Source organism: Rhagoletis pomonella, unplaced genomic scaffold (genome assembly GCF_013731165.1).
Source record: "Rhagoletis pomonella isolate Grant_MI unplaced genomic scaffold, Rhpom_1.0 Rhpom_scaffold_00005, whole genome shotgun sequence".
NCBI lineage: Eukaryota > Metazoa > Arthropoda > Insecta > Diptera > Tephritidae > Rhagoletis > Rhagoletis pomonella.
The window spans coordinates 46,618,800-46,641,247 of record NW_023458559.1 but is presented as its reverse complement, the minus strand read 5'-3'; the positions used below and the strand labels follow the sequence as shown (position 1 = coordinate 46,641,247).

The 22,448-nt window shown below is 34.3% G+C and overlaps 1 protein-coding gene across 1 annotated transcript in view; it reads left to right on the top strand.

The window, feature by feature from the left end:
• The window catches only part of LOC118739065 (bicaudal D-related protein homolog), a gene marked incomplete at its 3' end in the record, with an annotated part of 105,472 nt that extends 83,151 nt beyond the window's left edge, over positions 1-22,321 (top strand). The window contains 7 exon segments of the mRNA XM_036470188.1: positions 14,986-15,282; positions 17,322-17,510; positions 17,618-17,683; positions 17,744-17,921; positions 18,017-18,282; positions 18,346-18,600; positions 21,089-22,321. Of these exon segments, the coding sequence (XP_036326081.1) occupies positions 14,986-15,282; positions 17,322-17,510; positions 17,618-17,683; positions 17,744-17,921; positions 18,017-18,282; positions 18,346-18,600; positions 21,089-21,247 (1,410 nt within the window).
• Between the last annotated feature and the right edge of the window lie 127 nt (positions 22,322-22,448).

Below are 22,448 nucleotides of genomic sequence, written 5' to 3'. Positions count from 1 at the left end.
GATGCGTTGGCGCCTAACACCAGCCACCCCACAATACTACACATTAATTCACCGGTGAGTGACCAGACAGTCAGCCAGCAAGCAATCCACTCTCATTGCAACGCTAACTGCAACAACGCCGCCAACGAAAGCATTAACCAATAAATATTCGTATACGGCATTTGCCAGCAATAACAATAGCTTTAATAGTGCGAAATTTACAAATAATGCGAAAATGCAAAATAAAAAAATTGTATAAAAAAACATGAAAACCAATTTCGTAATATTATCCAAGCAAATAACCAAAGAAATATAACAATGAACTGATAGATGATGATTATCTTTGGGCAAAGCATACATATGTACATTAGAGTGGTTCAATCAAAGTTTAAAATGTTAAGCTCTCACCCCCTAAGATTTTTCTAAATGGAAAGAAAGAATACCCGTATTTGTTTGTTAAAAAAAAAAAACTGGAACTACCTCAAAGCAAAAAATTTAATATTGTTACTGTAAGTATTTTCAAGAGAAACAGACTTTCAAGAATTCAATACCATTTCTACGAAAAAGTGATTTTTCCTCATATAAAATACATGGAAATTTCACGAGCTTTGAAAACAAAAAAAGACTGATATTACTATTTTCCATTTATTAAAATTCTAGGGATGAGAGCTTTACTTTTTATTCTTTTTTCCCACACATGTATTTTTGACAACCCTAATGTAATGTAATATGTATGTATTATGTATAGAAATGTGTATATTGGTGGTTACGCGAAAAACTTACGCGCTTTTGTTGTACCACCGCAAAACACCGGCATGTTTTTCAACTATTCATAGAGATGGTGGAAGGAAGATTAGTTGAATATGCAAATTTCAATGCGCTAAAATTATTTTCTATGCATCTTTTATAGTTTGTACTACATCGGAAAACTTACGTCTATTATTTACCCAATCTTTTGAAGTTAAACATAACATATTTATGCTGGTATACATATGTACATTAGACTGCATCACTCCCCATACAAAAAAATCAGTACCTTTTTTCCATTGGAATTATAAAACCTATTATGTTTTTAGACGCCGACCAAAATATTTGGGAAAAATATTAAGATTTAAGTGAGCTGGACCAATTTGAAAATACCTCCAAAAATGGAGTTTTTTATGAATAAAAATAGTTTCTTAAAGATTTTTTTTGAAAAAACTCCCTCAAATGACAAAACGATTTAAGCTTAAAAAATTTGCATAAAAATATTTAAAAAAAAATTGAACGGAATCGTAATGATGAGATTTTTGATGCTGTTTTTTAACTTTTTTCAAAGATTGGTATAAGAAAAACTTGAAATACCAACAACAAAAATGAGAATATATTTAATACTTGCGCCGGGTATTTAATGTTCGGCTCCACCCGAACTTAGACTTTCTTACTTGTTTAGATAAAAAAATGTGATAAATACATACATCGACAATTCTATAATTATTTTACTACAAAACCAAAATGATATGGAAAACAGTTATAATAGCGAGACGGAGAACACCATTTCATGTTGGTTTCAGGGTTGAATTCTGTATATCTTTTCCGCCAAAGCGCATAGACACACTACTACATACATATTTATATTACCGCACGACAGCATTTCTGATTATTAGGTTATATTACATGATACTAGCCTAATTTTTAATGACGATTTCAAATCTGTCATTGAAGTTTGTGTATCAGTTGTAATTTAGAAAATATGACACATGGTGTTTAGAATTTTTTTCCATACAAAGTATTTTCGATTTTTTTTTTGCATGGAAAAAACTGCGTGAAAAAATTGCCAAAAAAGTTCAAAAAAAGCTTATCAAAAAGTTGAAAATTTGCATGGAAATTTATTGAATTTTCCTGAGTTTTGCACAAAGTTAAAAAATTATATTTTTATGTTTTTTTGTTTTAGTATGAACCATATTAAAAAAAGAAAAACAATTAGCGGAAATAAATTTAAATAGAAATTGTGGCATATATTGTAGAAAATTCTCTGTGCTAATACTTTTTTCCGGCAGGGTAGTTAATCTAATTTTATTAAGATCTTAAGTTGAAAAAAAGCTTTCTTTTATAAGGCTTTCTTGCAGATGTTGCAGCCAGAGAGCTGTTTTGAATACTCCAAAAATAGTCAGCCATCATTTGTGCGTTTCAGAGGCCTTGATAGTGTTCCTCCATCGTACGATGAAACTATGAAACAATTTGTTAAACAATTCACTAAACTATTTTAGACGATTTAACGCCTTTCTCAACATTCCAAATGATAATGCAAGGAACAAATATCTGGCACACTATCAACCGGTTTTATATTACGTTATTTTAACACAGTCAAAAACAAACCTAAATAAAAAAATGCAACTTTATTATAATTGTAATGGCTATTGAAATGCGCAGAAAGATGACAGCACTTACGATTTAAATCTTTACAAAAAAAAAAAAACAATTCAAAGCCAGCCAGACACAACCAACTAAGCGCGCAGATTATTCAATTTGCGCATAAGGTACGTATACGCCGTGGAAGCCACAAAGCAGACAGCTGACATAAAAACAAAGTGTAAAATAAGAAACAAAAAACAAAAAAAAAAAACGAAAAATAAATTAAGGTGCAAGGTGGGCAAAAGGCGGAGAAAATATCGTCGCTACCATGTCAAACTATCGAATGTGAAAATGGGTACGTTTCAGGATAGCAAAGAAACTGTTGTAAAAAATTGTATTGTCATAAGGAAAAAAGTGTGGGATTCGACACTTTGTTTGAGCCAGTATCCTCTGCTTCTAAGAAGACTGGAAATTTGACGATTTGCCAATTTGCTATCACCCTAAATGCATGCGCAAGTTAACGTAATTGAAAAAGCGAAACTTGCGAATAAGCTAAGTTTAGTGCAGCAGCTACCGGCAGCTACTGGCAGCTTGATGGTGATGGTGGTGGTGATGGCTGTCCGTCACTTGTTGGAATTTCTTAATTTATGTTGTTGTTGGCGTGGTTATTGCATTGCAGCACGATGCCAAACGCTGCAAGTATCTGAATTGCATATGCGACGTGTTGCTTGGATGCTGTGTTGTGTTGTTGGCTTCGTATGCTGCTGCTGTTGCCACTTGCAGTGTCATAAACACAAGCACAAGCGTGATTTTCTCCTTTTCTTATTTGCGCTACACTTTTTTCTCTAGCTAGCCCTCTTTTTGTATGCTTCTTTAGTAGTTATTTTTAGGTAAAAAAAAAAAACAGAAATAGGGAAGAGTAATATTCAGGCGTACCTAACCCTTTTGCACTCAACTGACAGCAGTATGCCGTTACCGTTGATGAATGGGCGAACTTCCGTAGGTGCGCAGTTGCGCCAGCAAACAGCCAGTCATCAAGTCACTTCATTGAGCGTGAAATGGAAACAGAGAAAGTATGTGCATACCTGAGGCCGCATGCGCTGACTAACTTCAGTTCAGTAAATACAATTGCCGGCTGTTGGTGGCGCTTTTTTCTGGTGGAATCGGATGTTGGCTGCTAAGTTATTGCATCTTCTTTTGTGTTGTGCTGCTCTTTTTTTGCTCAATTATTATTATTGTATTTTTTTTGGTTTGCTATTATTTATTGTCTTGCCACTTTTCTGTTGCAAATTCCTATGCTGCTGCGTCTATTTATTGCTGCTGTCGTGCTATGCCAAGCCATAATTCTATATACCGGTACTATTGTTCAACATTCGCTGCCAGTCTTGCTGTTGGCTTAAAGTCATTTGAATTTACATATTTTTTTTTATTTTCTTGTTTTATTTTTTCTTCTGATGCAAATTGCTGCAATTGCTATGCTTTTAATTTAACCCGTCACAGCACGGTTTACGGGTTTATTGCTGCTGACGACTTTAAATAGAATTGCTTAGTTACATACATTACTGCTGTGTTATAGCTTGGTGTGTCTGCATTAGGGTGGTCCAAAAATATTAAAATCGAAATTGTAATGCTCTCATCCCCTAGGATTGTTCTATATCGAAAAAGTATACCCCTACCGCTATTTTTTTATTTTGAAATCGAAAAATATTTAGAGGTCGCTCAAAACGCTCAAAGTTTTCCATGTACTTTTATATAGGAAAAATAAATTTTCTTGAAAGTCAATATTTTTCGATCGGAAAACTCTGGTTCTCTTCAGGAGACTTTCAATAATAATACCCAATTGTTTATTTAACCATTTTTTATACTAACGATTTTTTATTGGTCACCTCATTGCATTTTTCGGGGTTTTTGGCGGACCTATAAATTATAGTTGCAATGAAAAAATGGTTAAATAAACAATTGAGTATTATTATTGGGAGTCTGCTGCAGATAAACAGAGTTATCCCATAGAAAATGTTGATTTTTAACTATTTTATACCATTTCAACGAAAAGTTGTTTTTTCCCCATATAAAATACATGGAAAACTTTGGGCGCTTTGAGCGACCTCTAAATTTTTTTTGATTTCAAGTAAAATAAAATTATAGTTGAAAAACTAAAAACATGCATCTATTACAACAAGAACTAAAAAGTATAAAATAATTTATAGATATAGCGATTCCGTTTAAGAAGAATAGGAAGTTCCCTAACTTGATTTAATTAAACTTTTTTAAATTAGCTAAAAATGGGACTAAAGTGATTGGCCCGTAGTCATAATCAAAATAAAGTCCACTGTAAAGTTTGCTACAATTTTTTACAGATATCGCATTGAAAATTATGTCAATATGCTGCAACTAAATGTAAGCAATATGCATTCGAAATGTGAAGTTAATCGGATCATAAATACGGTTTTTCCAAATATCTCGACTCCTGCGCCACCTAGCGGCAAAATTTTTTTTGGACTTATTTCTTTTCATATAAGTAATATATGTTCCAAATATGAACCAGATCAGACTATAAATGCGGGTTTTACAAATATCTCGACTCCTGCGCCACCTAGCGGATTAAGTCATCTTTTATATTGCATTGTCCTCGAGTGCTGAGCTAAGTTTGAAGTTTCAAGTCTGTAGCTCATCGGGAAGTTTGTTAAATATTGACTGCAAAGTTCCAGGACATACAAAGATACATACATACATACATACATACATACATATGTTCATACGATAAGGGTATAATTTTTTTCGGTATGGAATAATCCCAGGGGGTGAGAGCATAAAAACTCCGACTTTACTTTTTCACATGCATTTTTGGACCGCCCCAGTCTGCATACATACATATCTGCATAGCCTCTTGCTGCATAACTAACTGTTAACATGGATTTATTTACTTTTAAGCGCGTGCTGCAATTTCCTTTGCAAAAATATTTCATAAATCAATTTATGCAAAAAAATAATAATTTTATTTCCAGTATCGTCGCAGTTGTATCTCACTACTAAACATAGTATGTTCATGCATACATGCATATATGGATGTTTGTATGCAAGTGCCTTCTGCCCTTTTTTACATTGAAGTAGCGGTTCTTAAAGAAGCTCAGACTGAGAAAAGTCTTCATTTCGCATCTCAGTATGAAGCATTCCAGCACATGCAATCTTAAGGGCCCCTTAACCGAATTGAGTGCATCTTGTGCAGCACTTATTTTGCCCTCTTACTAAAGTTGCCATAGAGGTGACTCTTCAGCTTCGATTGGTTCACTTAACAAGCAGGAAATATTTGTGAAAGCGTTCGCATTGAAGTGGTTTTTTTACTCTTTCCTTATGATTTGGTAGAAGAAAAAGATTTGAGCATCAATTCAAAGTGTTAGTTATTCCATTCCCATTAGTAGTAGACCCAGCAGAGATTAAAAGGGCTTCAAAGGCAGCGGCAAAATTCCATTGTGGAAATCGCGACGCTAGATATGGATCGCCAAAAGTCTGCAAATTAATAACAGATGCGCCTATAGGTATGCAACACGAAAGCCTAAGAGATAAATGTATGAGGGGTAGTTAATGGTTATTGTTTTTTTGGTGTTGGTTGATTCTTCCGACAGAGTGGGAAGCTAATGCATTTCGAAACTTTTCGTCATCTCTTGGCTAGGCTATCTTCAGGGTCCGTTCATACTTTAAGGCTCACTTGTTATTCGCTTAGAGGTTTTTAGTACTTCAATTTTGCAAAACGATTTCCAGAATCTTAATGTAGAACCTTAATTACCGATCACATCAAGCTACTTATTACAAAATATGCAATCCGATATTCTGTAATGAGAAACCATGAGCCACGCTATCTGGCTAATGATTATAATACCCAATTTCCACTAGGCATTGAAATTACGAAAAAATGTTGCCATGTGGAAACGAATTCAATACGCCGTTTTCACTATGAGAAACTCATCAGTTCATCAGGAGGGCAGAAGCTGAAAGATTTACCTAACTGTGCCGAGTAAACATCGCAACCAACTCGAGTTTTGATGCATTTTTTAATCGCTTTAAGCCTGATGGCAGGTTAGGTATGCCGTACTTCTTGCATAGCGCCTCGTGGTAAATAATAACAGTTAATCTTCACAATGGGTCCATGTTGGTCTAAGTGTGCCCTTTCTTTGAGCTGGATGAGGTCAAGATAGCCTCCTAACCAGTTCAGATTTTATAGAACTCACAACCGCACCGAGACTGTGGCACCAACATAAGAGCTTTTTAGTTGTCCCTGTATAAGATACATCAGGGTTACTTAAAGTTGCCACGAGTAAAATTTATACTGGCCAAAACTCATCACTCTAAAAGTATTTCCCTAAATAGGCTGTTGCACTCAGGCATACATTAAAATATATGTACAATAGATCGTATCCGAAAAAGTTCGCCGCAGTCCTCAGAGGATAAAGTATTTTTGCAAGGTCAATTAAACAAAAAAAAATTTGGCTGAACGTGGGATGGTTTTTACAAGCTTTTTTCGTCATATTTTCGTCGTCATTTACATTCGGACATATAACGATGTTCTTGCCTCGAGGATACCTTTTTGTTTTTGTTCCAAGGTTCATGGACCCACCAGACCTAAGTTCCTACCACTCTAAAGTCCCACCCTAATGTCATTAAAGGTTTGCTAAGTAAGTATTTCCATTAAAAGCAATTCCGACTGGAATTTTTGGGCCGAACGTAGGGGTTACCCTTTAACATTTTCCGTCATATCTTGGTCATTTACAGTCCAAACTATTGCCAAGGAATTTTGTTTGATTATTGCTGTAGAACTATTTTCCACTTTTTTTATTGCCTAATGTGGATGTCACGAAAAATGTAAAAAAGCGACCCTAGTGCGGCAAATTTTTTTCCCCCCGAAATTGCGTTGCAAAAATACTTTAGACTCAGGGGAGTACGGGGAACTTTTTTTGTTTGCTTGTAAGGTGGTACGATCTAATGTACAGTAGATCCCGTGAATTTAGCGTTAATAAAGAAATAACTTGCTTACCATTTTTCTTCAGATAGATATTCGCAGTTACTTCGACTATGCGCAAAAGAAGTTACATACATAGGTATTTTTGGCGTCGTATATACATATGTATGTTTACCGTCGCATGTAGCGTGTACCTGTATATCATTCACACAAACTTGGCTCTCAACGTAATAAATGTTAAATACGTATACAATTTGAGCAATAAACATGTGTAAAAACTATTTGTTTAAACAATTGATTGATTGCAAATGACTCACACTTCACCATACATTTTTTAAGTTTCACTTTGAAAAATTTATTCAACGCTGAATAGTTAATTGTTGCCAGCGAGTTGCCAAAAGACATCGATAGCTTCTATGTAAGCTTAGATGTAGATATATAATTAAAATGCGAAAAACAAGTAACAGAAAATGTATAATAGTTTTATGAATTTTTTTATTTTTTCATTCGTTTTTTGATATTTCTGCCATAAATTTTCAACGCTTTATTCATCATCATAGTTCGTGCGATTTCGCTTGCGATTTTAGCCATCGACTGGCAGCTTCATTGACAAATTGTGTGATTGAAAGGCGAATGTGTCATGCCAACTATTAAATATTCATAACTATCGATAATTTGTGTATCCAAACTCGTATAAACAAACATAAACATACAATCGCACATTAAGAATTAGTCATTAATATTCACTCGCTGGAGTCATTTGTATGTTTTTTTTTTTTTTTGGTTTTGTGAGCAGGTATTTATATTGCTGACACGATCTTAGCTGTTGGTTAACAAATCCGTTCCTCCACTTTGTTCTAAAGACGATGATTTAATCCACTGTAATCCTGTTGTCTACCGATCGCGCCGGTCGAAAACCTGCCTTCCACTTTTGGCGATCTTCAAAACGAGTTAAAAGCATTTCTTGTTTTGGTTTTTTCTGCTTTTGCTTTTGCTTTTCTTTCAAAACAAGTGTCAATTGTTTTTGTGGACTTTTAATTAGCTTTTGGTCTGCTCGTTTTGCATATTTTCTAATGAATAGGAGGTAGTAAATCTAATTGAATTTCAAAACGAATTGAGAAAAGATTAATGAATAAGTTTCATAATGAACAGAAAAATAAGAAAGAATTCGCAAGAGCAGTCTAACGCAATTACTTATCTACATTTGCAATTAACTAGAGTCTGTCGAGCGAGTATCTTCGGATCTGACTGGAAACGGCTTCCATCGCTGTTTTATAAGTTTTTTTTTTTAGTTTCATGATAATTTGAGGAGAAGTAATACATATTTTAACTTTGCTACATAACCTTACGAAGTGTGGAGTGAAGCTCAAATCAAATAATTATGTTCAATTGGGATTTCAAGAAGCAGGGAAAGAAAATAGAAATATGTGGTGCTTTATAAGAAAATTATAAAGATGGAGATGAAGATGACTGACCCTCGACTCTTTAGCGAATCTAGAAAAAACCACCTCGGAAAGGTTGGTTGGTGCACCCTAGTAGCTCTCTGGGATACAATTAATGCCTTTTTGCGTCGTTTCGATGCACGTCTTGCAGGGAATATTTTGTAATCGAACAATTTTGATTATTTAATGGATCTAACGATTTCGCTTATGGTAGCGCCTGATAGGATGGCAACCTGTGTTACTTGGTGTTTGCATAATGTTTTATATCTAATATGCGAAAGTTCTGAACATTCACACACAAAATGCTAGACACTTTCTTAGCTGTTTTCTAACTGGCAGCTGCGGATAATCCTTTTATTGAGTAATCCTATTTTCGTCGCATATTTTCCTAGGGGCCAGTTCCTCGGGATGGTTGCTTCAATTATAAACACCACTATCCTTGATCTAATAAGCAGGTCCAAGGTCTTCGTCGTATTTTAGTTAGGCCATAGTTCTGATATCTTTGGACTATTCCAAGAGAGCAACCCAGTGCCACCGCTTCGGACTCATTCAATCTGGCTTCCGCCTTCATTCAGCAAAAGTTCTGGACAACAGACAAAACAAATTAGCCAACTCATCGACCGCCTATTTAGTTGGTCTGGAATCCAAACTTGATCCAGCGTGAAGTGGTTACAGACGCTATTCAACAGGGTCTTATATGTATTCCATAACAACATTAATTTGATTAAAAAAAAATTTAAAACATACATACATATGTATGTTACATGTATTACACCTGAGCCGGTTCAAAAATGTCCTACGATCTTTCAAGCAGTAGATGCAATTTACATAGCATGCTTTGGCTCTTAGGTATGGCTTTATATTGTATTGAAGTGAATTTGCTTTCGCCTTGCAAACGTCTTTGTCTCTTTTACCATACTACGAGTATGTATTGTCTTAATTTGTATAGTTTTCTTTGGTGAATTATTCAAAACAATGTTGAGCTCATCACTCATGGCTAGAGTGTAAATTTAGTTTCTAAGCTTACTAAGCTAGTTTGTGCCAATATTTTGTTGACGTCAACTACAGTGGGATGAAATGGAAAGCCTTTAAAAATGCTGTAGATTTGCTCAGATATAATTTTGAATAATATAGGCGAAATGCTTTTTCGCTTTTTTTCTGGGTTATTTTTCTTTTATTTAATTTCCATTATTTTTCAATTAAAGTACAGTTAATTGTCTGACAAAAACCAAATAAACACAAGTTTCAAACTTCACAGAAAATTTAAAAATGTTCATGAAATTTTTATAAAAATTTCAAATTTTTTTCTCAGAATTTATTAAATATAGAAATGGGATTATTTTTCAAAATGTTATTGTATAAAAACTACCGAAGGGATTTTGAGCATTTTCTTTTACTCTTATATTATACTTATTATTTGGAAAAAGTTTTGGTAAGAAAAAAATATTTAATGCAGCAATGGACAGATTTCGGCAGTTTTGGTCGGTTTTTTTTTGATGACTGCTTTTGCGGTTTTTTATATAACAAGTGCAATTTATAAAAACTGGCGTTGGTTTTTGAAATTTCGTCGCTAACGGTCTCCCGCATTTTATTTCATAGAAAATTCATGCTTATATGGAAGAAAGTGCAAATATCCGTCTCAAAAAAAAATTCTCAAAAATCAGCAGGATTTGTTAACCGTTTGAAAATTACTCTTCGTTTGACCAAACTTAAATGTTCTACAAAATTACATACTCAAAAAATTTTAAGAAATTTTGAATAAAAAGTTGAAAATTTTGATAAACAGTTTTTGAATTTTTGTGAACTTTATATGGAAGTGGAAGATCGACCTATCTCGGCAACCAGTTCGAAAACGCCCTATCTCAGAAAATTTTTGAACAACGCTCTATCTCAGAATACTTTTCAAGAACGCCCTACTTCAGAATTTGATTGAAAAACGCCCTATCTCTGAATTTAGTTGAAGAACGCCCTATCTCAGCTGCCGATTCAAAAACGCCCTATCACAGCTTATTTTCAAAGTATTTTCGTTTGAGATAGGGCGTTATTCCACCAAATTCTGAGATAGTGTGTTTTTCAATAAAGTTCTGAAATAGGGCGTTTTTCAAACAAATTCTGAAGTAGGGCATTCTTGAAAAGTTTTCTGAGATGGGGCGTTTTTGAACTGGCTGCCGAGATAGGTCGATCTTCCACTCAGCCATCGATATAGAGTGTATTATAGAATGAACTATATTTCCATAAATAATTAAGGCAAAAAGGGTTTTCATAAAAATAATAATGAATATTATATTACAACAAGGTGTACACTTTCATTTGTCGCCTAGTGTATGTGTTACAAAAAATCCTTTTGAAAACGCTCATTTTTAACCGACTTCAAAAAATGGAGGAGGTTATCAATTGTCGGAATCATAGGCATTTAAACGCCTTCTATCTATACAAAAATAATAATTTTGAAAAGCGTTGCTAACTATATAAAATTTTTAGTCTATATAAATAAAAAAAAGTTGCTTCCGTAAAAGCGAGCGTAGCTCTAGAACGGACCGTCCTATGTGAGGTATCTCTTTTGTTGTGTTCGTGTCGACCCAGTGAAACTTTTTGCGGCGAGAAAATTGGAAAAATTTACCAAAAAATAGAAAATTCCGGAAAATTTTGTTTTCCATACATTTTGTATTGGAAATTCCTGATCTTAAAACGTATTGCGTGTCAAATGGTACATTAGGTCCCATTTATGTACATTTGCTGGATATGGAAAAGATACGATGGAATTTGAATCAAAAATCAAAAATGAGAACATTTGACGCTTACATTTCTTTTGCGGTTACGCGCAATGCATCCAAATTAATTAACAGCTTCGAGTATATATCGTTAGTAGGGACGGCAAAAAAATTAAATAATCGATTAATTAATCAAATTATTAATAACAACCCAAAAAAGGAACAGTCCAGCGCCTTCGTCTTGGCCTGCAGGCTGCATCGGAGATACAGCCGCTAAATTTAAACGTAGAATACGTGGTATGGTTAAGAGCATATCCAAGTCAAAAACTAAAGCGATATCGATAAGATAAGAAAAAAATATCGAAACAAAAGCGATAATAATATCGATAGCAAATTCGATAAAAACATCGATAAAAAATCGATGAAAATATCGATACCAAAATCGATAATTATATTCGATAAAAATATCGATAACAAAGTCGATAAAAATATCGATAACAAAATCGATAAGTAAATCGATTACAAAATCGATAACAAAATCTATCTAAAAATCAATTACAAGATCGATAACAAATCGATTACAAAGTCAATAACAAAACCGATAACAAGGTCGATAAAAACATCATACATACATACATGCATACATGTGTTCATACATATATGTATGTACATATATATTATGTATAGACATATGTACATAATATAATCGACATTAACTGCAATCAACATATGTACGTATGTTTGTATTTACATATGTACATACGCTGCGATTAGGTTGTAAATATTGCGCCTTCTGTTTATTAAAAGTCGAAATATGTACTTACGCATACATACATACTTTTTATCTCCTTCCTCACATCCAACTCATGCACGTGTTTGCAAAACGACGACGAAGTGATTTTGTATGGAAAATCATTTATGCCCATATGTTTGAATCAAATAAACATACTTAGAAGATATCAACCAGTACTTCCCATATACCAAACGAAAGGAAACCTCTTGAATTTTTTAAAGAAACCAAATCATTCGAGCGGTTTTCGAGCATTTTGGTAATAAAAAAAATTTTCTAATTTTTTCAACAATTTTTTGCCTTAAAATGCTCAATATTTGTTGAATTTATATAAAATCTGTACACGATAATATTTCTATTGCTCCAAAGAATCTATATCCCGAAAATGAAAGTTATATCTGCAAATCATAAGCTGCTGAGCATTTTAAAGGCTCAAAGTTGACCCCAAAATAGGGCAATATTTACCGTTGTTTCTAGGACAGACACCGAATCGGTTACTTACAGAAATATATCTGTGGATAGGTTTCGAATTTTATCTTTGAAATGACATACTTTTCTTTGAAATCGCTTCATTAGTTCTCGTGCAATAAGCGTTTTCGTGAAGCTCTAAAAATTACAACTACAACATTTCAGCATAGCCTCCATATAGTAAGGTAAGACGTATTCTACGTCAAAAATTAAGTGCAATTATTGAGAAATAATCGTTTAATTGAATTTTTAAAGGCATTTTTTACAGTGAACAAATTCACAAAAACATGCTTCCATAAAAAATTTATAATTCTCTTGTTAATTAGCCTTAAATAAAATTAGCATTTTGTTGTTAAGCGGTTGCGTTTCCTGGTGGCTGTAGCACCGGCTTTAAAAAAAAGGCGCTCAGCAGGCACCGAGCTACCAACTAAATAACAGTATTTTTTCGAAAGTCTGTAAAGTTTTGGGTAAACAGTTTTCATTTCCTCAAGGTTGACCAAATTGCCTACATTCGGCTTATTTACAACCAACTTCTAGTATTTGACCAACTGGTTCGCCGATAAATCAATGAGTGTGCAAGATCTTTAACGTTGTCACACTTAGTTTTGTAGCATTTACAATGGGCTTATATGCACAACTATTTACGCCATTGTATGTTCTGAACTTGAACAATTCTTGCGGCTGTTTGAAATTTTAGACAGCTGCAGAATTCGTATTACTTCAAAATATTTTTACGATTATTCTACCATTAATCGATTAATAATCGATTATTGGAACACAAAACTACGATACAATTCAATCGTAAATTGTATAAAGATAATCGATTAATTTAATCAAACGATTAATCGCTGCCATCCCTAACCGTTAGTATAGTATGGAAAGGGCGTAACTCACATCGTCGCTGAAATACAAAACGCCGTAACTAACTAAAAATCCAAAAATAATTTTTTGATTTATAATGATGCATTTCATCGTTTTATACAATAAAAAAAGTGTAGTTAGTTATGGCTTTTTTGCATTTCAGCGACGATGTGAGTTAAGCCCTTTCCATACTATACTAACGGTATGTATGTGTATTTGATTTCTGTGCGCCAACGATTTTCTTATTTTTGAACTTGCCACCAACTATGTTGTACAGATTCATGGATAGCTTCACCATTGAACAGAATGAGGAGGAAAAAGTTCTTCAAATTTATTCGTTGGCAACTCTATTTAAGACGGCAATGGAAGATATGCCTTCTAACGTCCACAAAACATAAACAGAGCATAGAGTTGTTGATGAAAATGTTGAACCAAAATGTTTATATAAAAAAAAAAAAGTCATAAATTTTCTGCGGGTCAGCTAGTATTTATTAATTTTTTTCCACAGAAAAATTGACATTGAATCGCACAACCGCTGAAAATACATATGTCTGTTCATTCCAACAATCCTAACTTCGTGAAAAAATTTAATTATACTCAAAAAAGTTGCCAAAAATTTAAATTTTTTATGTGTGTGAGCATTTTTTTTTTTTTGAAAAATACCATACCTCAAGCATCTATTTCCGTTTCTACATATCCGCCCCACTGTTTGCAGCCACGCTTTTATACAACAACAAAATATTTGTTTGTACATATGTATTATTTATATAATTAAAAATGCAAAAATTCTCATATGAAGTCATGAACGTCGGTGTACAAAAAAAAAAGAAAAACCACATCGCTGGCTTTCATGAAGTTTTTTTTTTTAATTATACACGATTATAATATATGGTGGGGTACGTACTGCTGAAGGCGTTGGTAACCTTGTGCGGCAGATGAACAAGTGCAAGTTATTATATGAAAAACATGCTTTTGTCTTTTGTCATTAAGTATTATTTTCGCCATTGTTTAAGAGCTGAACTTTTACTGAAACTGATGCTCATATTACAAAGACTGTGGTGCCACTAAGCGCTATGGAGTGTTGGGGATATGACCAAGTGTTTGAGCGAAGATGGTCGCAGTGGAACTTATTTGAAGATTTCTATTTAGCATTTGCGCTTTTATTAAGTACATAAATAACTTTAATTATATACATACATATGTAAATAGACATATGCATCTGTATATGTACATACCTCTGTTTTAAACTCGCCTAAGGTGACTCGCTTCACAAACAGTCATTCTCCATGCTAGAGCATTGCCTCACACTTATCAATGATTCATAAGTTAAGACATTATTAACTAATTGTTTTACTTGAAATCAATATTGCTGCCAAACAGCATCACTTAATATACAAACAATTACTTACGTATCTATGTATGTATGCATTTTTTTCTCACTTTCAGAAATTGGAACAAGAAAAACATGTTTTACGTCAAAAGCTCGCCATTGCCGAAGAGGAGAGCGATCAACGTGTTCTCGAATTACAATCTGATCTCAATGAACTCAAAGATAAATTACAGGCACAAGAGAATGCAATACGTCAAGCGGAAAAGGAGAAGACTATACTAATCGATGAGTTGACACATCAGAACACGCGCCTCACTGAACAGATACAGGAAGCGCGCGCCACCGAACTGAAATTAATGTCGCAGATACAGGAATTAAAGGATCAGTACAATTATAGGAACACCAGTTTGCAGGTGAGAAACAGATTAAAGTAATTAATACGATTGTTAGAAGAGCTTTGGGTATTAAAAAAGGACATATTAAATATTTGAATGCATTCTCATAATAAATTATGCGTATCCTCGAAACATTGCCTTTATTTACCTTCGATATCCTAAAGTTTTTTGTTTCGTTGGCTCAATCACTGTCGGTTTTGTCCGGCTGAAACTTCAGCTTACGTATTATAAGCTTTGAACCCTTGAAGTACCTAGCAGTATATGCCGTTATATTCAGCGACATCCGGACCACCATTAGAACACAAGGCTCACTCAGGCTCAACCCCAAATTACGCTATAGTATAGGTTATCCAACTATTTGGCAGATGCCTTCCGGAACTCAAATCCCAGAGCAAAAACATTGCTTTACAGGTAAATTTTGAGGGCGTGGTACGATCAATGTAAGATTCGTGTCGCTTGAAAACGTTTGGTAAAAAATTTCGGAAACTTAACCGAAAAAAATTACGAAATGTGAACTTTCTAAAGAGAAAAATTGTATGTATCTGTTTTCATTAGTATTTTTATCAGATATAATCTGAAGACTAGGTGTGAACTTTCCAATAAAATCCTTCCAAAGCATCAAGAACCGTCATTTATCCTGTAAAGGAACAACACAATCAATTTAATCAACAGTATCGCATTGTATCCCATTGTTTCAAAAGCTGTTCGCTTCTGACTTCAAAGCCTTTCACAAATTTTAAGGGCCGGCGGAGACTTTATTTTAAAAAGCTTCGGTTCCAAGTTGCTAAATATCACTGGATTCATTAAGACTTTGGGATCTTTCAAATTTAAATCGTACTACTGAGAGACAATCGCTTTAGAAAACATTTATTCTCTCATAGGAATGGTTTCGTGGACCTTGCATTGAATCTGGCTCTTTGCGAGTGGTTTTGAGGACCTGTAATCAAGCGGCTACGGAGATCAGGTAAAAATCTAACAATGTTTCCAACCCATAAGAGAGTTAGCCAAATATATGTAGCTCTCTCTCTGATATTTATTGGCAAAAAACTCTTTAAACTTGCAAGTGTAGAGTTTCGTATACACCTGGACGAGCCTTTTTCTGACAGAAATGTCGAGCTCATCGAGTTGTCAAAAGCGAATTTTCTACTTCTCACTAACCGGACTATGATCTCCGTTTTCAAAATATGCGCAATGAGTTATGTGAAATCTTTGTGGCTGGAGATGCGGTAGAGGTCACTCGTCGATTCCTGTTTGATTATTAAATTGATTTTTTAGAAGGCTCGGATATTTAACCCAAATTTAACAATTGAGAGTATCCATTTAGGGGTTCTTTAATACATTATATAGGGTCAGAAAAAATCAGCACGAATATGGATATATTTATGATAAAAGCCTATAATAAAGGAGCAGTTTCTCGCAGAAATATGGAAAAATATTTGTTTCTATAATGAAAAGCATGGCTATTGAAGCATGCGCATTGCTTTCTTTCAAAATGAAAAAAATTCTTTCAAACTTTAATTGTTGTTGATTCCCCCCCCCCCCCCTTGACGGGCCTGCCGTAGTGTTCTGGAACAAACTGCCATCATCGTGACAACGAAAAATTACACTTAAAATGGTCCATGCCGAAAAAAGTTTGTCTCCAAAAAAAGTTTAAAAGGAATGACGAAAATTCATCAAATACATCATATTCCTACCCTGTGTGAAGCATCCAAAAACAAAAAAAAACTTTACGCTCAGTATTGAGGGAACGGCTGCTAACATTTGCCAGAAGGACCGCACTGATGAAACTGGGCCATTTAGTGTGGTCTGGGAATCAAAAGTTACTTAAGAAAAATAACCAGTCAACTATACAAATTCACTCATTCTTATTATGCTACCTTCAGAAGTTTTTGATTAAGGTAACCTCTTATATTAACGACATGTTTTGCATCTGAAACCTTTCGGAAAACTCTTCTCAACTAATTTTGAAGACTTCACACCTTTCTCACTCGAGATTTAGCATCAAAATGAATAAAAGTTCCAAAGACTTTAATCAATTTTCTTCCCTTACTTTTCAGGAACACGTCCACAGTCTGGAATCCATCAAAACCGAGTTGAACCTCACAACAGAAAAACGCCATGATTTGGAGAAACGTTTGCAGCAGGCACAGGATGAAAAAGAGTCGCTAACGTCGGCACTTGAAGAGGCTTCTGATAGAATACACATGCTAGAGAGACACGCACGAGAGCAGGAAACAAAATTAGAGGTAATTTTTGATAACTGTTATCGATTTTTAACGACACAAGTACTAAGTATTCAGACGCTTTAGATATATGTATGTATAATCTTTTGTTTTCACATTTCATTTTATAGACTACACTGCAAGCACTTGAGAGATCTCAGCGTGAGAATAATGTGCTTAGCGAGCGTATAGGAGCGGTAAGTCTCATGCAAATGCCCTAAAAATTACGCTTTTGTAAACCTCTTGAATCACTACAGGATTCCAACTCTAGTTCACATAGCAAAAAATCTTTGCAATTCGAAATGGAGTGCGATGAAGATGACTCAAGTTTTTCGGATGGTAAGCCCAGTCAAATATGCATTGAAGCGCGTTCGGTGTACATACAGCTGAAATCACTGGTGGATTCGTTGAAAATTGGGCATGATGATGACTCAGGTAGGCGGAAAAAGAATATGTTTTAAATATATTGTCTAAGATATTTGTACCAAACCAAAAAGTATAAAACTGTTCTCCCTCTCTCTCTTTTATAGGTCTAAATTCAGACATATCCCTGGACTTGGAATCCATGGATAATACGATTTCGTCGTCAAGTCGCACCGAAGGCGGCAGTCATACTGAGGCTATAGAATTTCGTCCTGGCATGCTATCGGCTATGTCCGATGAGCTTACACGTCTACTGCTAAATCTCGATGCAGGCAACTTCAGGAAAATGCTCGATCAGACGCGCAATCTTGTACTGGAGCAAGAGGATGAGATCAAGCGTAGCCATCAATTGATACAGCAGTTGGAGGCGAAGGTAAAACAGAGAATTGAAAGTGGCATTTCTAAAATATTAATGACCTATTTTCTGTTCAACTAGCTCACCGTCACCGACGTGGAGTTACATAATGTCAAAGAAGAGCGCGATCAGGCGCGTGGCGATCTAATGGACAACAGCGATCGCGACGAATTGTTGACCAAAGCACAAACAGAACGTGATGCAGCGAATGAGCGACGCACAAAAGCTGAAATTGATTTGGCTAAGACGCGTATTGACTTAATGCAAGCCAATAGCCAGCTGCTCGAGTCTATACAACAAAAGGTGGAGTTGTCGCAACAGCTGGAACAGTGGCAGGTTAGTCAGATGGATATTTCTTAAATACAAATCGGAGAATTAGAAAGTAGTTTCGTTAAAAAGGTACAAGTGCGGGGTTAATAGCTAGAACTTTAAAGACATTTTACGGCCTCTGAGCAAGTTGAAAAGGACTAAGAAGTAGAATTTGTTCAGCTCTTAAACCCAAATGACCCCATTTCGGTATTTCGGAAGGTTGTTTGAAAATTTGAAAATTTGAACATTTTACGCAAGGACACAACGAAACCTAGGGCAGGGTGCACTGAAAGTAGATTTTGTTTTCATTAGGATGCAAATTTTATGAGAAGTTGTTTTTTCATGACAGAATACACGTGGAGGTTTGCCATTGCTTGCCGAAGGGCGACCGCTATTAGAAAACACTTATTTTGTTTTATTTTATTTTTTTGATGTGGTCGGACACTGGGCTCGAACCAGGTCTGCGAAATGGTAGCGCGCACGCTAACTAATACACCACAGCGGCCGCCATTATTTTGTGGTCTTAAAAATCAGACTAGAAGGCCGTCTAAAATAAAAGTGCAGTCTTTCATTGCATAGTTTCCCCAACGACTGAAACTCTATTACAGTTTCTGCAACTCTAAATACTTTGCCCTTGTCTCCATTTAGGAAGGGCAAATATCTGCAAAACTTTCTTCTTAGTTCTTAGCATATTCACAATAATGAGCCCGATACTCATCATTTTCTACTCTTCGGGTCCGTAAAACGCATTTGACTTCTCCCCTTAATTAGTTTGTGTACTGGCAGACTTGTCTCGGTCAATTTCTCTGCTCTCTCGTTTCCTTGCATTTCGATGACAAACAACTTAGTTAAAGGGCGTGACTACCGACTGAGCCCTTTATCAGATATCACTGTTGGAAAAATTACAAGTTTTTAAAAAAACACTGGAACACGTAAACTTAATATTGGGTCGTAAATTATGGATCTGTATACCATTCTTTCAGATCAGGTACAACAACAATAACATCAGGTAATTTTCCCAAGATATTTTCTTTTTTATTAAAAAAATCCAAATTTTAACAAGAAAAAATCTTAAAGAATAATGCCGAATTTCCACTAGGCATTGAAATGACAAAAAATGTATGCCATTTAAAAAAATGCCAAGTGAAAATGAACTTAATGACTATTTTTTTAATGTAATGGCTAGATTATTTTTTAGGGCCCGACTTTGTGGTGTGGTATAGGCCTTTTCGGAGCGATCAATTCGGTGTTCAAAATTCGAGCTTGTGACTAGTTGCATTGTACTCGTCGGCAATATTCTGATCCGTCGACGCATTTGGGGTTGAATTTCACATTCAGTTTTGTACTGAGCCAAAAATTTTTCGCTAACCGAATTAAAAATAAGATAAAAACGATTCGCCACAGAAACGTCCTATAATGTGACGAATCGACCATTACTACCACAGGTGAACATTTATCCTTGAGGCTCCGCTAAAATGCATTCGAATTGTCGCCTGACTGCAAACCATCCAATGAGCGAGGAAACACGTAACTTCCCAAATTAGATGGAGAGAGTAGATTCGACACATCCTCCTTATCTATATTCATAGTGTTTGATGGAAAAGAGATCACCGCATGTAGGATTGCCAATTCGCACCACGGTTTTACTGTTTAGGCAATACAAAGTATGCTCTTCAAGTTTTTATATGGAAGAAAAAGCATAGCACTTCAACGAAAAAAAACTGCAAAAAATCAGCGGGATCTTTTAGGAACTTCAAACTGGCACTATATTATACAAATTTTTCTAAAAATTCTGAATAACTAGGAAAATTTATGAATTTTCATAATTTTTGTACAAAGTTTAAAATTGAGAATTGTGTGGTTTCTACTAGATAGTGGTGTATTGACAAAAATTTTTTTTTTCAATTTTTTGGCCTAAAAAGAAATCATGTTCAAACATTTTTTTGAGCTTGGGGCACTTTTAATTGATAAATTATTATGGAAAATAAAAACAGTTTACAAATGGTAGAAGTTATAGCCGCTATTTCGGAGATCACCTCATCAGACTTCTTCATCGAGTTCACTGGAATTCGAACCAGCGATTTCGGCTGGGCTGATCTCCGAAATGGCATCTATAACTTTTACCATTTGTAATTTTTTTCTTTTTTTTCATAACAATTTTTCAGTAAATACGGCCTCAAACTCGACAATTTTTTAAATATAATTCATTTTTGTGTTTTTCAACTTTGATTATTATTTTTTTGTAATTACAGTTTATTTTTTAACAAACACGTTGTGCTATATATAAAAAAAAAAACATTCAACAAACTTTCGTAAAAATTTCGAGCTTTATAATTAGATTTTGAGTATACAGTTTTGTAGTTCGAAACTTGTCAATATGTGGTGTGCTTATAACTATGACACTAGACGTATTCCTATCTTTTTTTTTAGATTTTGTTTAAAAAACTAACACGTTTTGGAAATGTATTATTCACTAACACAAATTCCAACCCTACTTTTTTTCTGTTCGTCATAGATGGATATGCAAGAGCTTCTGCAGGAACAAATGCGCTCGAAGCTAATCAACAATCGCAAATCGGCATCGCCAATACCTGCCAGTGCGAATACAAGCGCAGCCTCAGCGCTGGCAAAACGCGTATCCAGCTACAAGTTCTGGAGCTTATTTCAACGGTAAATTGAGCGTAGTCTAGAAAATCTACGCTACTAAATATAATTATACTTATGTAAAAGTTTTAGTTTTATGTATAAATTCTTATATGTAAAAGCAAAATATTCTTTTCTTATGATTACTTTTTAATATTTATATACAAGTAGTAAAATAGCAAGAATTTATACAACTACAAGCATATGTTGTAACGGTATAAAAACAAAACCTTATGCATTTTTATACTTATTAACACAGAATAAAAAATAAAAAAAATTAAAAAATAAATATATGTACGATTATTTATAAATATACTTCATCTTATGCTACTTGTTGATTTTTGTGGTCAAAAAAACTGTTGGAGACGTGACCTTCTAAGGTTTATGTGTCTCGCATACGCTTTATTACCTTTAATTGACAAAAAAAAGAAGAGAAAAAGAGCAGCAAAAAGACACTAATCGTGCACTATTTAATAAAAGAAAACCCCATACACTTTAATTATAGTTTTAAGTTGCAAAATTACAAAAGAAATTTACATTTAAAATTGTCAATAAAATAGTAGCACTTTAGTCAGCCGCATTCCCAAATCCCAAAATGACGTATGTAGATATCCAATGAAAGAGTGCAACTCAAGCGCCCAAAGAACACATATCGCTTTGAACCCAGAGAGCAATTTTGCAGTAATAGTAAGGACACCTTTTAAATATTATGAATACATTTTTATTTTCAAACAATTTATTTAATAATACACTAACACACACAAAAATAAATAATAAACAAAAATGCATAATTATAAAAAATACTGCAATTTAACAATGTATGTATTAGTAAAAATTTAAACACTTGAAATCTAATTTTAATATGTATTTATATCATATAAACACAGATACATGCTTATCTGTGTTAGTATGTACCTACTACATAAATTAATTGTAAGTCTCTTAAGTGCATTATACATATAATCGCCATTTACGTTCGCTTAACGTGATTGGTGATGTGATTGGTTAAATGTTTGATTGATTGATTGATTGATTGTTTGTAGTTGATGGCAGAACTGGCGGACATTTTTTTCTTTTAACCAGTAAAAACAACAACAACAAAAAGACATTTCACAAAATGGAAATGTAAAAATTACTGTACAACGGGAAAGTTAAGCTTTAATTTCACATACTTGCCTTAACGCTGACAATGAATCAAAATTTTAAAGTCAAAGCTGAAATCTTGTTTAAAA